The sequence below is a fragment of the Athene cunicularia genome, assembly GCF_003259725.1.
Source record: "Athene cunicularia isolate RWA chromosome 2 unlocalized genomic scaffold, athCun1 chr2_part1, whole genome shotgun sequence".
Classification (NCBI taxonomy): Eukaryota; Metazoa; Chordata; class Aves; order Strigiformes; family Strigidae; genus Athene; species Athene cunicularia.
The window spans coordinates 13416538-13434620 of NW_020799095.1; the positions used below are offsets into that span (position 1 = coordinate 13416538).

The window sequence follows — 18083 nt, forward strand, 5'->3', positions numbered from 1 at the left end:
AAATTTAATAAATTCTAAACACCAGCCTCTCTAAAGGACAAGAATTAAGCCCTATTTTGTCAGACAATGTCTTTCTGGGGAAAAAAAAAAAAAAAAAAATCTTTGTTTTTATTGCTTCTTGGTTGCCTTTTAAAATTTATTTGTCTATTTATTTTATTATCGAGGAGCCTGGCTAAGCTACAGTAAGACTCAATGTTCCCAACTGGAGGAAGAATCTACTACTTTTCTTGTGCAGTCTTTATCATTATGTTTCATTTACACTGCAGATGCACTGAAGGAAGCAGTCCTTCCCCCTGCTTCAGAGACGGAGTATTTTAATTTTAAAGAGTAGCTTCTCCTTTGGGGGAAGGGGGAAGAGAAGTTCTTGTAAGAGGCAGAACACTACCTTTAAGGCTACAAAAGAAAAAGTAGATTCTTAATAATTACAAGTCCTGTCTACAAACACAGATTTTGAATCTTCAGTCATATAAACTTTTTTTTTTTTTTTTTTTTTGCTCTAATGAGTCAAAGATTGTGCCTGCATGGGTCTTATCTTCCTTTGGGACTTCATTACAGCTTGAGGGATGGCACAGGTATCAAGGAGGCCTCCTGTTCTTTGTATCAGTCTGGCTGTAACCAGCCTTTGGGGTTTTTTACTGAATAATGATGTCTACACTCCAGACATTTCTGCACGGACACAAGAAATAATCAGAAACAAGAAACTGTTACCAAGCCCACAAATACATTGTGCAAATATTTACCTGTTCTGAGTTTCTCATAGGATAATTCAGAGTTATGAACATCTGCTACTCCTCTCTAAATATATAAAATAGCACATTTTCCAGGGCTAGTGGATAGCAAAATAATTTTCTTTTTATTTTTTTTTTTAATATTATTGTATTGTATGTTGTAAGAAACTTCTTGTGAGTGCCTAGCTTTATCAAACCAGATATCTGACTCTCCCACTGCCTGCTATATATGCAGCCTGTATACAGTGCAAAATGATATAAGTGGGATGAGGCGGGTGTCAGAATCTGTGTCAATTAGCAAACGATTTAATGGCTATGACATCATAGTCACAGATCTAGAAAAAGTGGTTGAAACACCTGAATTGCTGAATTGATTTAATGTTTCAACTCCAGCTACCAAACAAATTATCTTTTTCTAACTGTCCTCAAATAATTGAGTACATTTACAAAAACAGTTACAAGATTTTTGAGCAAAATGCAGCAAAGAAAGCAAAGGGCAGAATGTATATATGTAATCAATGTAAAGACTTTTTTTTTTTTTTTCCCAATTCACATCTTGCTGTGATGGGAATATATAAAAAATGGCATAATAGCACTGTCAGTGTGATTGCTCACACATTAATGGTTGTAATCATAAATCACTTAATGATTGCTGGGTTTGGAGCTGTCATGAGGAACCACTGAAGCTTTATTTCCCTGGTTTTGTGTCTTTGTGTTTCTGTATCTGTTACTCATTAGAGATTGAAATAGTTGCATGATTGCCAACTCCTGTACTTAAAATCTCCTGAGTTTTTCTTCCAGGATTGCTTAAGCAACACTTTCAATCTTTTTGTAACCAGCTATAAACAGCTACAATTTCTGCTTGTTACTGGAAACTCTGGTTACAGATCCTCCTTGTTTTACTGAAAAGTGACAGGGTTATGGAAGTCCTGGAGCCTTTTCCACCGTAACACCTTACTTGGATTTTAATGTAGATGGAGAACATCATCATATATGCTCTTAGACTTGCAGATGAACCAGGAAAACAAATTTTAAAGGTTTTCCTAGAGATTTTGGTGTGGGTAGGGTAGTTACATGATCTTAAGTATCCAACTTTGACACTCCAGGATCAGGAAACTCTCACTGATTTTTGTCCCTTTTTGATCCACTTAATTTTAATCTGGTTCAAATGTCTCATTCAGTTTTGTGTGCAATGAACAGTTCAAACAGCACAAGGAAGGGGATAAGGGATCACCAGGACTGCATCTTTCTGCAGCTTCACTTTCTTAATGCTGGTTTAAAGTGTTAGGAAATCTACAACCTAAACCAGTTTTGGTAGACTGAAGATTCAATAATGTTTTAGATTAGGACTGAAAGGCACCTGGCAAGTGGAGAAATACGTGCTATTTCAATCTGTAGATTACCTGACCCTAAAATGAAAGGCACTTGACAAGTCATAGTGGGGAAATGAATGCTATTTCACCCTGCAGTTCACCTGACCCTAAATACTGCTGCTGATCCATTTTCAGAAGCATTAAATTCAATTTCAAATTTGCAGTCATTTAAAACATCCAAGGAAGAAGAGAGTGATAAAATGGCTTATTCAAATGAATCAATCTCCTGTTTAACTATGGAAAATTCTCCAAACCCAAAATTTCCATAAAGCTGCAGAAGTCATAAACACTTAGAAAAATTAAATCTCCCTGTTTTAGGAAGAGAGAGATCAAGATACAGTTTCACAGCTGCCAAACCATCCCACAGCACCATTCCCAAGAAATAATGCTGTATTAAAAAAATTATTTAATGTTCATATTTTCCTACCTAAAAACTGTACTTCTCAAAATATTCTTACTATTCTATGAGAGTAAACCACTAGATAACTCTGAAATTTTTTCTGCTTGAAAATTATATTCATGAAGACATGGTATTTTCTAGGTGAAGCAGAGAGAGTGGTTGACCAGGCACACTTCCTACTGACATACATATCTTCTCTCATTTGCTGAGCCCTCTTTTTGGCCACCTTATTGCTGCTCTTTATCCTTATCAATAAATAAAATCATTGAATAAGAAATGAGAGGCACATGACTGAGGTGGGTTCTGCTGCAAGAGAAATACTAGTGGAGGGCATAGTTAACCGAAGGATGTAGAGAAAGTGACACTATGATAATCTGTCTTGGGTTCATGATATTTGCCCGTGACATTGGATGCTACTCAGTGTCAGGATTATTTTTTTTTCCCTTTTAATTTTAAGATAATGGATTATACCATGACAGTACAGTGTTTATTCACAAATGCTGTAAATATTTTCCTCTTTAAACCAGAAAAGATGCTTGGATATGTCCTGCACTGCTTTAAAACCCATCCTCCACAGTGTGTGTGACGATGTTCTTTTCCTGTCTGCACACTCTCATTTGAGGATGGTGTAGATTTCTAGAATTGTCTCGGTTGGAAAAGACCTTGAAGATAATCCAGTCCAACCATTAACCTCACAGTGACAGTTCCCAGCTACACCAGATCCCTCAGCGCTATGTTGACCCTACTCAAACACCTCCAGGGATGGGGACTCCACCACCTCCCTGGGCAGCCCATTCCAACCCCTAACAACTCCTTCTGGAAAGAAATGCTTCCTAATAGCCAGTCTAAACATTCTCTGGTGCAATTTGAGGCCATTCCCTCTTGTCCTATCGCTTGTTACTTGGTTAAAGAGACTCATCCCCAGCTCTCCGCACCCTCCTTTCAGGGAGCTGTAGAGGGCGATGAGGTCTCCCCTCAGCCTCCTCTTCTCCAGACTAAACACCCCCAGTTCCCTCAGCCGCTCCCCGTACGACCTGTGCTCCAGACCCTGCACCAGCTCCGTTGCCCTTCTCTGGACACGCTCGAGTCATTCAATGTCCTTTCTGTAGTGAGGGGCCCAAACCTGAACACAGGAATCGAGGTGCAGCCTCACCAGTGCCGAGTACAGGGGTCAGATCCCTTCCCTGTCCCTGCTGGCCACGCTATTGCTGACACAAGCCAGGATGCCATTGGCCTTCTTGGCCACCTGGGCACACTGCTGGCTCCTGTTCAGCCGGCTGTCAATCAACACCCCCAGGTCCCTCTCTGACTGGCAGCTCTCCAGCCACTCCTCCCCAAGCCTGTAGCACTGCTGGGGGTTGTTGTGGCCCAAGGGCAGCCCCCAGCATTTGGCCTTATGGAAACTCCTCCAGTTGGCCTCAGCCCATGGCTCCAGCCTGTCCAGGTCTCTCTGCAGAGCCTCCCTGCCCTCGAGCAGATCAACACTCCCACCCAACTGGGTGTCACCTGCAAACTGACTGAGGGTGCACTCGATCCCCTCGTCTAGATCATCAATAAAGATGTTAAACAGGAGTGGCCGCAAAACCGAGCCCTGGGGGACACCACTCGTGACCGGCCACCAACTGGATTTAAGTCCGTTCACCACAACCCTTTGGGCCCAGCCATCCAGACAGTTTTTTTCCCAGCAAAGCCTGTGCTCATCCAAGCCATGAGCAGTGATTTTTGCCAAGAGAATGCTCTGGGAAATGGTGTCAAAGGCCTTACTGAAGTCAAGGTAAACAACATCCACACCCTTCCCCTCATCCATTAAGTGGGTTACCTTGTCATAGAAGGAGATCAGGTTTGTCAGGCAGGACCTGCCTTTCATGAACCCATGCTGACTGGGCCTGATCCCCTGGTTGCCCATTATATGACTTTTAATGGCACCTGAGATGACCTGCTCCATGACCTTCCCTGACACCAAGGTCAGACTGACAGGTCTATAGTTTCCTGGATCCTCCTTTCTGCCTCTCTTGTAGATGGGTGTCACATTTGCCACCCTCGAGTCCAATGGGACCTCCCCAGTTAGCCATGATTTCAGGTAAATCATGGACAGTGTCTTGCTGAGCACATCTGCCAACTCCCTCAGCACCCTTGGGTATCACCCATATGGTCCCACTGACTTGTGTGCATCCACGTGGTGCAGCAGGTCTCTGACCACCTCCTCTTCAACTGTGCTGACCTCATTCTGCTTCCCCTCCCCATCTCCCAACTCATGAGGCTGGGTGTCCAGGGAACAGCCAGTTCCACTGCTAAAGACTGAGGCAAAGTAGGCATTGAGCACCTCAGCCTTTTCCTCATCCTTAGTTACCATGTTTCCCTCTGCATCCAGTAGGGGAGGAAGATTTTCTCTAATCCTCCTTTTGATGTTAACGAATTTATAGAAACATTTTTTGTTATCCTTAACAGCTGTAGCCAAGTTGAGCTCTAGCTGTGCTTTGGCTCTCCTAATGTTCTCCCTGCATAATTTCACGACTTTATAGTCTTCATGAGAGACCTGGCCTCTCTTCCAAAGGTCGCAGATTCTCCTCTTGTTCTTGAGATCCAGCCAAAGGTCCCTGTTTAGCCAGGCTGGTCTCCTTCCCCCCCTGCTTGTTTTTCGGCACATGGGAGCAGCCTGCTCCTGTGCCTTTAAGACTTCTCTCTTGAAGTAGATCCAGCCTTCCTGGACTCCCATATCCTTCAAGGCAGCCTCCCAAGGGATTTTGCTAATCAGTCTTTTGAACAGGTCAAAGTTTGCCCTCCAGAAGTCTAAGGTGGCAGTTTTACTAACTCCTCTCTTTGTTTCTCCAGGGATCAAAAACTCAATCATCTCATGATCACTGCACCCTAGACGGCCTCCAACCATACCTTCCCCACAAGCTCTTCCCTGTTCGCAAGAAGCAGGTCCAGGAGGGCACCTTCCCTGGTCGGCTCACTCACCAGCTGTGTGAGGAAGTTATCCTCCACACATTCCAAGAAACTCCTGGATTCTTCCTTCTCCACTGTATTGTGTTCCCAGCAGATACTGGGGAGGTTAAAGTCCCCCACAAGTGACCACGAGATTTGCTCCCAGCAGAGAGTCTGTATGTCACCCAGCTGACTTTAATTGGGAAGAATTGTCCCTGATTTTATAAAAGCTGAATGTGTTTGCAGCTGAGATGGTGATTCTCAGATTCGTCATACAGAAAAGCATGAAACAATACATTGCGGAGGTTCACCAGGGTCCACAACAAAAATGGAGAGGAGCATGCAATCAGGTTCAGACCCTATCTTTACAGGGAGTTTTACTCCTTTTCAGATTAAGCATTCCTCCCCAAGGAAAATGTGTTGGTTATAAAACTAATCTTCAGGTTCTCAGAACAGATGTGTACTCTCAGCTTCTGTCTTCAGCAGCAGGAAGTCTGGGGACATTGCAAGAGGCAAACAAATGAGATGCCCTGATTGTTTTCCTTTATTTTGCATTTATATATTTACACCTTTCTACTGCATTTGTTTATAGAGCATTTGTGTGGAAACACTGGTGCCAAAGTACACCTAGTGAGCTTTTTATAGAAAAATCAGCCTATATCTTGTGTTCACTGGGTGTCTGAGCTGAAAAAGGACACGTGTGAGTGGGCATGAGCAGGGAAGACATAGTGCTGGAGTGGGGTGCACACAGGGCATCCATTGATGGTTCTTTTCACAAACCAGCCAAGCAACAGGCCACTCTAGTGAGTGCTTGCCTACACTACACAGAGGACAGCAGCCACACAAGGCATGGAGTTTTTAAACTCTGCAGATCTTTGTGGTGTCTGCCCAAACAGATAACCTTTGTTGCCCTTTATGCTTCCTTGGCATTACATTTGTCTCCTGTCTTGATAGTGTGTTTTCAATGTTACTTCTCCCTGTGTATAAGGAGAAGCACAATACTAGGATAAATACCTGAACTGTTAAATACCAACCTAAAAGTTTGGCTGTCACTATCTTCATACACTCATATGGCTGAGTCAGAAAAAGAAAGCTGTCATAAAAGCTTTTCATTATTAAAATCTGAATATACATATTACTACATAATATCAGTGAAAGCACTTTGGTAAGTCTATACTGAAGTCTTTTAACAATGCTTTATCTGGAATTTCTTGTTCACATTAAACTGCTCATTTAAGTGGAAAAACACATTTTAGTTAATGTGATGAAAAACAATTGTTTCTCATTTTGAATGTGTGTGATGACATTCTTAACTAGGAAGCAATAATCAGTGATCTATGAAATTAGTATTCATTAGGCTGGCACACAAGCTTCTAGAAAAAGTATAAAAATAACAAAACATTAAAGAAGAATGTTCTCTCATAGGTGATGTTTTCTATGGAAAAATGAGAAGCAGAGAACATGCTCACTGTTTATGATCTGATCAGTTGATAAACAATTCATGTTTATGAATTGTTGAATTGTTGAATTATTCATTATAAATGGCTGAATTATCAAACAGATGGAATGAATGGTCCTTTTAACATAATCTGTGTATTTGTTTACTGTAGCAAAAATATGAGAACTGCCTAAAGTATGAGAAACATCTTAAAGTTAACAAGAACTGCAGAGACCTTTAAAGATACTTACATCACTTTCATGGCCTTCTCTTAGATTGTATGTGAGATCATGCTGTATATCTTCAACAAACTTGTGAGCGTACTCGGGGTAAAGGTCAAGCACTTCAAAGAGGCCTTTGAGGATAATGCATTGGAGGTCACAGTATGTTAGAGCTTTAACATCTGCATTTGTTTTAATAACTTGATCCCTAATGGATAGGTTTGCTCCAATTAAATCTCCTTTACCTAAAAGAAAACATGAAAATACATCTTCAAAGTATGAACTTTTTACTCCTTTTTCGAATCATAAATCTGTTTCAACATAATTACTAAATCTTAAATCCCATTGTTACCACTGTATTGTTTAATTAATAACATTCTAATGGATCTTTGACTAAAAACTGTTGTGGTTTGGTGTTTTGTTTTTTTTTTTTTCTTTGCAGGTGCAATCTTATATGTAATTAATTGAAGGTACAAAGACTAATTTTCAGACAGATAATTAACTAACTGATTTAAGGGAGCAATCAAGTAAATACATATAAAATTAAGATTTACACTGGTAATTAATAGCAGGTGAGACTTTGGTTTTCAAAAAGTGAACATTATAGCTACACTTCATAATGTATCTTAGTTGTATAGGCTATTAATACATGTGTAGCTCAATGGCACTTCTTCCAAGAGGAAAGAATGAATTCTTACGATATTATATTTTCATTTATGGGCAAGAATGCCTTGGAATACTGAATGTATTAAAAACCACAACTGGCCATATATTTAAAAGCACAACAATTTTATAATGAGATGCTTTCACAAACATCTGATCTGAAGTATAAAGCAGTCATTGAAGGAGAGGTCTTCCCCAAAAGTTAAGGCTGATGGTCTTTGTTAAAGACCCAGACAGTGTGATGGAGTGCATTTTGGCAAGTATATGGACAACATTAAATTAGGGAGAGTGGTTGATATGCTTAAAGGCAAAGCTGCTATTCAGAGGGACTTCAGTGAATAAGAAAAGGAGTGACAGAAACCTCAACAAAAACAAATGCCAAGTCCTGCACCTGAGATGGAAATCCTCCCTGCAACTGTATGGGCTGAGGACTGGACCAGCTGGAAGGCAGGTCTCTGGGAAAGGACCTTGGGGTCCTTGTGAACAATAAGCTGAACATGAGCCAACAATTTGCCTTTGCAGCAAAAATGTCCAAGAACCTCGTGTGCAGCATTAGCAAGAGCATCAGGAAGTCCCAGATAGTGACTCTTTCCGCCTATATGTTGCTTCTCGTATCACAGCTGGGGTACTGTGTCTAGTTTTGGGCTTCCCAGTACAAAACAGAATATTGACATAGTAGACTGAGTCCAGAAGAGGCCACTAAGATGAGCAGGGACTGGAGAACATAATGTACAAGGAAAGGCTGAAAAAAATGGGTATTGTTACACCTTAAGAAGAGAAAGCAAAGGAAGGATATTATTGCTGCCTTCAATAGCCTAGGGAAAAAGTGTAGAGAAAAGTTGTCTTCGGAGTGCGACAGAATGTACTGGGCACAAGTTGTAACAAAATAAATTGTGATTAGAGATCAGGAAATGAAAGTCACCAGGAGGCTGGTCAAACAGGCTGCCCAGAGAGGCTGCGCAATCACCATCCTTGGAGATGTTTAAAATTTGCCTGGACATGGCCCTGAGGAATCTGAGCTAAATTAGCTTTAAGCAGGTTAAGGTTGGGTGGCTTCCAGAAGTCCCTTCCAAACGTACATTATTCTGTGATTAGTAAGTAAGGAGTGTAAGATCTGAAAATCGGCCTAGCATGTGATTCCAACTGGATATTACACAGGAAATGGTGATCTTGAAGGGTAAGTTAAACTAAGCAGCCAACCATCCCTGAAGCTGCATAATAAGACAATTTTATACTTGAAAATACTACTTGTAATTTGTTCTATTTACAAGGTTCTTGAACAACTTTCTCAAAAGACCTTATCATAAACCCAGAATAGGGAGGGTTTTTATTTTAAGCTAGGAATAGACATAAACTTATGCTGCTTTGGGGTTTCTTAAAAATGGCAATTGGTATAAATGAGAGCTCATATTAGTTTAAGGAAAGGTAAATCTGATAGATGGAAGTAACATTTGTCACTGCTCATGAAATGATGCAATTTTTACACAATCAAATACAGTGTGAAGCTAAGCATTCATTTACTTTTAGTTTTTACTGTAAGTATCAAACACTCTCTAGATTTCTCTGATTATACTGAGTAGAGAGCTGGTAATGTTAATCTGTTGCTGGCTGTGTAAATATGGACAAAAGAAAAATTATTTCAAATATCCCAAAACTGATCTTTAAACATCTTAATTAGAAACTTTTTAGGCACATGAACCTAAAATATTAGTATAAATAATGCATAAATAATTTGGAAAAAATGTTAGAGTTGTATTTGATTGGAGTTACAGTGTTTGATGATATGTTGTCATCCTCAAAAACGCTACAATTGATTTGGTAATGCTAATGTATGTTTATTTTCAAATGAAAATCATGTAGCAAAGGCTGAAGGTAGTAAACTGAAGTTTCATGTAGAATTACAACAGCAGCACAATTGGACCTTGAATATCAACATTTGTTACATAAACAGAATAATGTAAGTTATCCTTAGTAGCTCTTTCTTTTTCATTGGAGAATAAAGTTATTTATAAATGTTTATGCAGACACATCTATTTGTTAATATATCTGGGACATGTGGTCAGAGTTATAAATTTATTCTCTTTATGGATATCTTTTAAATCACTTATGGCTAATATTTTAAAATAAATCTAAGATGTATGCTCAAATGGTACATAACTGTTATATTAAAACATATTTTCATATAAAAGATATTCTAACCATTATTATTAGATATCAAGTAATAGTCTCAAGGAGAATCAAACAGCTGTATTTAATCAGAGCATTTCATTGCGTTTTTGCTGTATTGCTTGTTAGTGAGAATGGTTCAGTAAACAAAAACTAATCCACTAGAATAATAATCATGACAGAATTATAAAATAGTGGTCTGGGAACTGTAAGTAACTCAGCATTGTGAGGGAAAAAAACCTGCTCTCTTGGATTTACATCACATCAGTAACACAGTTTCTCATAGGGACCTACAGGTTTGATGCATTCACCTTCTTCTGGTGTTAATTAGGTTTAAATGGTGAAGCTCCCATTCACCATAATGAAACATTATTTCATTCTATTATATTTTTGCATTACAATTTCATTAACTTTTCTCAGAAATCCATGAATCTCTTTCTTCTTGTTTTCACTGTCACCATTACACAATGATGCTTTCATTAACATTTTCAGAAGTACCTGAAAATGGAATAATTAATGAAATCATAATTCCAATGGGGGCAGCTCTTGACCTTTTGCTATATTTAAGCTTAGGATTTTTCTAAGCCATATTTTATAGCTTTGCTATCTGATACAATAAAATCAAGGCATTCAAAAACTTCCTAATTACAAATGAGTGGCAGTGTGATGTGGGCTGTCAAACTAATAAAATTAAAGAGTTATGAAATAAATAGGACATGTATCACATTTATATTCTAAAAAAAGACCAATCATATGCATGCTAGTGAAATAAAGGAAATTCAATTACAGAAGACCAGAAGCTTGCATTATCAACAGTCTAGAGCAATCCCACAAAACAGGAAGGAAAGCAAAAAAGGAAATGTTCTTTTTAACTCTGCTTTATAGGAACATTAAAAGTTATTAGAAAGTACAATGCATTTAAAACTAAAAAGGAATTAAAATAATAATAAAATAATTCTTTAAATTTAGAGCAAAATAGTATGTTTTACTTTACCAAAATACTTTATCAGCATTAACTCAGACAAGTCTAATCATACTTTAGCTGAAGATAAAGGGAATTTCTTTCTTAGGCATTAGATTGAGGCCAATCACTGAAATTTACAAACAGAGATGCTTAACCCTAGATAAGTCAAAGCAGTCATCTAGCAAACAAATCATCCAAATTTATTAGAACAGAACTTCCAGCCTTACTCCGTTCTAATATACTCAGATGACTGCTGGCAGCATCAATCAGCATCAAGAAGTATCTCTGTGGGGAGCAGTGCCAATAATTCTTGGTTTTCATCACATAGATGTCCTGCAAGGAGTCTTCATATGCACGCCTCAAAGAATGAGAGTAGACTCACATTGCTTTCTTTCGTTTGAGAGCATTAGTGGGAGCACTGCCTAGCCACTAATTTTCATTAAAGATTTAGGAACTAATAACCAATGTCCTCTGAGGTGTCAATACTGTCATCAAATATAGTTGGAAGTAGCAATTTGTATCAAAAAATAGCAGGTACCTCCTTACATGCAAAGGAGAGAGAATAAATATAAGAAAATAAGGATATAAGTAAAATAAGGATATAAGTGAAATATTGCACAGGTAACACTTTAGCAATTGAAAGCTCCTTCGGGCAAAAGAAAAGAAAGTTTTAACTAAAAAAAAAAAAAAAAAAAAAAAAAAAAAAAAAAAAAAAAAAAAAAAAAAAAAAAAAAAAAAAAGCTCAGGGATGTCCATAGATTATGAATAACAGATTAAAATCAGAACAAATTATTTCTCATCAGACTACTAGGACACACTAAGCCATCAGTTAATAGTGAAGGTCATCTACATTGGCAAACCATTCTTTTTCATTGATTAGAAGCATACCAAGAATTGCCAGCACCGTGCTGTCCTTCAGAACTTCCATGGAACCTGAGCACACAAAGTAGATCGCTTGCAGGGCATCTCCCTGCCGGAGGAGGTATTCCCCAGGAGCACAGAAGGAGGTTTTGATATGCAGAGACAGAGACCTGAGGCAACCACGGCTGGCACACTCAAAAAGGGAGAGCTGCAAAATCTCTTTGTTCAAGTGCATGGTGATGTCTGAACGTAGCTCGTCTGGGAAGTCTTTTAAAAGCTGTCCAGAAAAGAGACAAAGGGGTGAAAAAGAGAAAAAGTGTAAAATTGTTTCCTCTTTTGCAGAAGTGATCCGATTTAGTAGTGCTGCACATGTCGTACTTATGCAAAGATTTTCCTTTGATAAGACATGTGCTATGTCTTAATAACTCTTTATGCTGATAAACACTGATAAATTCCAGGAAAAACACGAATAAAAATATGTTTTTATACAGAAACAAGGTCAACACCACTGTTTGTAGGAATTCCCCCTAATGCACAAGTTCTTCTCAGCTGTTAGAACACAGTAAGCTGTTTGTGTATATTACTACTTCTTCTGTAGTAAAACCACTAAAAGAAGAATAACTGAGAAAAACCTCTTTTTGGTTTTTTTTTTTTTTTTTTTTTGTTCTTTGTTTAATGGCGCAATTGGACAGTGAAGAAGATGTGGGAAAGGAATGGAGACAAAGTGCATGTTTAGTGGGAGTACCTATAGAAATTAAAAGACCATAAGGTCTTCCTATTTTTCCTTTATCTTAATTTCAGGGAAATGTAGCCTAGCCAACACATAATGACATCTGTGTAAGTTTTACAGATCTGCTGAAGGATGGCAAAATTGAGAGAAGCATCTTTCTGCTTAATGACAATCTTCTGAACATGAGATGTAACTGATCAAACCATCTTCCCTTTTGTCAAGGCACCACAAAAATTTCAGGTGGAGATTTTTTTTTTTTTTTTTTTTTTTTTAAAAAAAAAAAAAAAGTTTAATGGTGCTCTGAACCATGCAAGCTGTAAGTCCACAATCATAGTTTTCTTTGTAGTTTGAGGGGATCTGGCATCTGAGCAATACAATCAGCCAACACTTGACCAAGTGGGCTTAGACAAGGCAGTTTGTGGATGGAAGGCAAATCATGAAATACTGATGGTCTCTCCAGAGGCTGCTGTTGTAGTACGACAGTCACTCAGTTTCAGTACAACTAAAGGTACAGAAGCTGAAGTGATCCTTAACCAAACCTGGGAAAGCTTTGACATCTAAGTGGCTATTGTACCTTTGTAAATCTTACTAGACACCTTGTGTTGCTAGGATGCTGGTGAAAATTTCATTCTTTGTGCTATGCACACCACAAAAATAATTTATCAGGAAAAGAATGTTCTCAGGCCAAATCTTTCTGCTTATTTCCACATCATCTTTAGAGGCCACTGAGTTTTATAATGGCATATATAACAAGAACTCTGAGGGGAATGGTTCTTTCAAATAACACTCCAGTTGAGAGAAACCATTTTTTCTTATGGAGTACAGTAATATATAACCTGGATAAGTCATTTAAAACAAGCAAGCAGAGTCACAACCAGAAGTCTGTCTTTTGAATTCACTCATGTTACATTCTGCAATATTAAAAAAAAAAAAAAAAAAAAAAAAAAAAAAAGAATAACATAAAAATTCAGGCTAAACCATTTGTTTAAAGTATTGCAAAGGATTAAAGAAAATGAAGAAGGTGGGAAAGGGCAGTAAAGAAGTGTGTCCTTTAAGAAAAGACTGAAAAAACACGGTAGAATTTTTTGTTTGGTGAAAAGCAAAACTGCTCACTAGGGTGTTTCTGCTGGCACCATCCAAAAGGTTTCTGATACATGCTTCTTCAGCATTTCAGAATTATGGAGGACTTTGAATTTTTAATATGTGATATGATGTTCCAATCCAGATTTTTCAATATTATGCTCTCTTCTGGGATAATGCAGCTTTATTTTTAAGCATGCTCTTTTTTATATGTAACTTCACACAAAATGCAGCATCAGAAATGGAAAACTACCCCCCTCCCTGACTCTAAGTCCATAGTCAAAACCATCAAACACACAACCTCTCTTGTTTTGTTACCTCATTGGAATCAATTCCATTATTGACAGACCACGTGGTTTGGAAATATTCAAGCATCCTTTGCTTTAGCTGCTGTGGCAGGTGATGGACACGTATGAAGTCCTTCAGATCCTTGGTTCTTGTGTGATAAAGGGACCATCTGGAGTACATCCTCTGAATTATGGCAGTCACATTGCCAAACACCAAGGCATGCATCAGAGCTAGGGAGGACAGAAATTATGTGCAGTGTGGAGTGACTTGTTGATCATTAAAACATAACACAGAAAATAAACAGGATCTTCACAGAAAACCAGTTTCCTGATTGAGAGATAAAAGAAATCTTTTGAATATAAGGCTCCATGAGTAATATAATGTTCATATGATTATTCATTTCTATTTTTTGTGTCACTAGCTGTCACAGTCATGAACACATGTAGGCAGGCATGTTCAGGAAATAATGAGAAACTATTAACCAGTATGAGAACTAGACTGAAATGATCAGTTAGCAACTACATAGAATGTAATAGATTTCAGAGAAATAATGTAAATAAAAAGTTACTGAAGTAGTGGAATGAGATTGCAAACAACATTTAGAGAGTATCATATTCTGGGGAATCAGATGTTAAAAAAAAGAAAAAAAAAAAAGAGACAGAAAAAACCCACTGTAAAGCAGAAATTCAGGTTCAAAAAAAAAGATACATTCAAACTGACAAGCTAACTTCTTATGTTGCTTCAGAAGGTCGAACGTGGTGTGAAATTGTTTATCAGAAAGTTCTGACATCTTGGAGCTTGTCTGCAATTAGAGACTGGCTTGGGAATAAAAAGACCAGAAGCAAAATAGAAGAAATGCTTCCAGATACAGGTAGTTTGGGTTTGTCTGTGCAGAAATGTGCAAAAATGTGCTTGCTGATTATCAGTGGGAAAAATCACTGCTAGATTTTCTGTCATGTGGTATTGATCTGAGGTATATAATACACACATTTACAAATTGTTTATTGAAAAAACTATTAAAGAACTTGATTACTACTCTTGAGGGACATCTATCTTATAGTTCTTGAAAAAAAGCAGACAGACTCCTCAGAGTGGCAAAGAAATTGGTTTATAAACAAGAGAAACAAGATGTTGACTGTGTACAGCAATTTACAGAAGTCCAATGTGAGTGAAGATAGACAAGGGGGAACAGCGGGAGGAAAGCATGCATTTTGATGGTTAATAACGCTTTTACATGATAAAAACAGGCAGGAAATTCTTTAGTTTGGAGTGTCGAAAATTTTTACAGGCTGAGTAAAACACAAAGGAGCTAGTCATAATATCTATGTCTTTACTGTGAAGGGAATGAAAATAAAAAATAGAGCACTGCAGTGTGATGTATTTTCACAGTACAGTATGCATTCTTATAGAGGTGATCCAATGATATGATTAAGTCACTGCAAGTCCATTAGTAAAGGAAGATAAATGAAAATCAAGGCAGAAGGAAAAGGCTCAGATATGAATATTAGAAAAAAAAGTAAACATATTTGGAAACGTATTTCTAAGAATAATCAGCTGAATCAATCAGGTGTTGTTCCTGATGGTGCAGTGAATTGCTAAGTCATTAATGCCAGAAGCTTGTACAACAAAATGTGAGGGACTGGTATAATGTTAGCTATGGGATATTATAATAGGAAATATGGCAGCGAGGGCTGAAATAATTCAGCCAGACATAGCTAAACAGACTAAAAAGATACTGTAGCCTCTTTGAGGATGTGATAATTTAAAAAGTGGGAGGGAGGGGGTATAAAGCATTAGCTGGAGTATGGATACATATGTAAAAATCACGTGATAAGTCTCCCAACCGGCTCCAAGGTTAGGAGCTGGACAGTGTAGAGGTCTCCATGACATGACTGTAGGCACAAATATAATCTAGAATTTTTTTATTATGTGAGAATCTGTCTTTGCATATGTACATTGGAAGACAACTCCTACTCATGATGACAAGTTGTTCCTGGCTGTGATAGGCATTAGATTTCTTTATCAAATAAACACAGACCCACCCTACTTTCTGTAAGAAATCCATTAATCCAATCCTATAAAACCAGGTAGGACAAGTTAAAAACTTCTAGGAACCATATTTCATAAAGTGGCCTTGATTTTAATGGATATTTTAAATTATATTTTTGTTGCTTGGGGCAAACAAAGGAACACCTCTGATACCAGAAAGGACTTGAGCTACCAGAATGGGTCTCCAGTCTCATAAATACAAAACTGCACATTCTTTGCTCAAAGAATATGGAGAATACAAGACAGCACATGGTATGGTCATCTGCAGGAGGACAGATCTGATCAATAGTTTACAGACACTGGATATGCTAGGAATTCTGGTTAAATTTTAACAAGCAACTTTTCTTTCCAACTTTAAGAAGAAATGCTGAATAGAATACGATGTTTTATCTTTACAATATTACTTGTCCTAAATTGTAATTTAAAATCCATGCCAAACCAGAGGCAAGTAAAAATCAAACAAGGATATTATAAGTTATCTGTTAAATTAACACCTTTTTTTTTTTTTTTCCCCTGACTTCAAATTTCTTTAAGGTTGGAATAAATACACTTCATTCCTTCAACTTGCAGTGACAGTGACATTAAACAGGTAAACTAAATCACACTATCCATTACACCTGAAATTTCATAGACTAATGGCTTATTCTAAAAACTGTAAAAAGCATCTATTTTTCTCAAGACATCACTTTCTACTAGGGATTTTAAAAATTAAGTATCAGTCAAAACTATACATCAAAATATGTTTTAAGAAATAAAAATATATTATGCCCTAAATTTCTCAAGAAAATACCTGCAAACCATCCTGCTCTGCTTTCTTACCTGCATATCTACTGTTCACCGGACCCTCCCAGATATCATCTGGTAGAAGTCATTCTTCTACCTGCTTGCCTATGAGTGATCTTTCCTTTTTCAGTTTCCTCTTACTATATTCAGTTGACTAATTCTTCACAATTTATTCAGGGCACAAGCATACTTGTTCTATAGCTCAATAATATAAGAAACAAAAAAGAAACTGCTATAACTGGACTATTAAGTTTGTGAAAGCTCTGCCATATCAAAGTGAATTAAATATTCATCATTGCCTTACACAGGATATCTCATGATTTCTTAATAGAAATTAAAACTCCCTCCTTCATTCCAACAGATTTTATGCAGTGAAAGCCCAAAGCACATAGGTCACATTGTAATTTAAAACTATAATTTTATGCTACCAGCCAAAGCAATTAATGAGCTGCTTGTGTTTTTGTGACATTGTCAAAATCAAAACGATATCATTCATGGATGATTCAATTATTGCCACTCATTTTCAGGACTGGGAAAAATGACAATAATTCATTGGGCACATTTTATACCACTTGATGCTGCAAATATGTTTACGGTACATTCATTGTGTTCCTGGCTTTCAAGTGTCAAGTTGCCAATTTATTTTTTCCCAGGAAAATTTATTCTGCAAAGCTGACAACCAGTGCCTTACTGACTAGCCCTGGAAAAATACTTACTAGTGCTTCCAGAACCATTGGACAAGCAGAAAAAAAACCATGAGGCAGTGATCTAGCAGTGATTTACTTTTACCCTTCACACCTACTGTGAAATCTTTGAGTTGTATGATGTACACAGTATGACATAGCACAACTGATTTGTTTGGGGGCGGAAGATGAAGGTAAAGAGAGAGCTGCAGGTACCTTCCCTAGTGGCCTTGATTTACCAAGCTCTGCAGATGCCACCAGCTCACTGGTTGTGCCTGGGTGCCTCACCAGAAAGGTGGTGACCATAAATGAGCACATTGCTTTCCCCAACAGTATTACTAGATAATTAATGTAAATAAAAATACTACTAAGAGCTCCAAATATGACCAAAACATTGCATTTTGATTCTAATCTGAAGCAGTGATGCAGTAAAAAAAATTTTGGCATGAAACCAAAATCCCCTGGCACATAGCTGGGTCATGCTCACTGACAAAAATGTGAGTTTGGATTTTACTGGGGGACAACTGTCTTTTGTCGCCATAGTGATCAAAAGGTTAGAAATAGTCTTCTTAAGAGAGTGTAAAACCTATAAAGTTATTTCTTTCTTTTGCCATTTAAAATTAAACTTTATGTTGTGTTTATTCTTTTAAAGAAACTTAGCAAAATTTCAGCTCTTATTTTACTTGTCCCTACCCTCCCAAAACATTTTACATGATGCTTTAGCATTT

The 18083-nt window shown here is 37.7% G+C and overlaps 1 protein-coding gene across 1 annotated transcript in view; it reads right to left on the reverse strand.

Moving 5' to 3' along the window:
• KCNH8 (potassium voltage-gated channel subfamily H member 8) overlaps nucleotides 1-18083 on the reverse strand; it is a 133368-nt gene that overhangs the window by 32008 nt on the left and 83277 nt on the right. Inside the window, exons 8-10 of the mRNA XM_026842982.1 lie at nucleotides 13871-14070; nucleotides 11770-12019; nucleotides 7119-7333 (exon numbers count right to left, since the gene is read on the reverse strand). Of these exons, the coding sequence (XP_026698783.1) occupies nucleotides 7119-7333; nucleotides 11770-12019; nucleotides 13871-14070 (665 nt within the window). The remainder of the gene's footprint in view (nucleotides 1-7118; nucleotides 7334-11769; nucleotides 12020-13870; nucleotides 14071-18083) is intronic.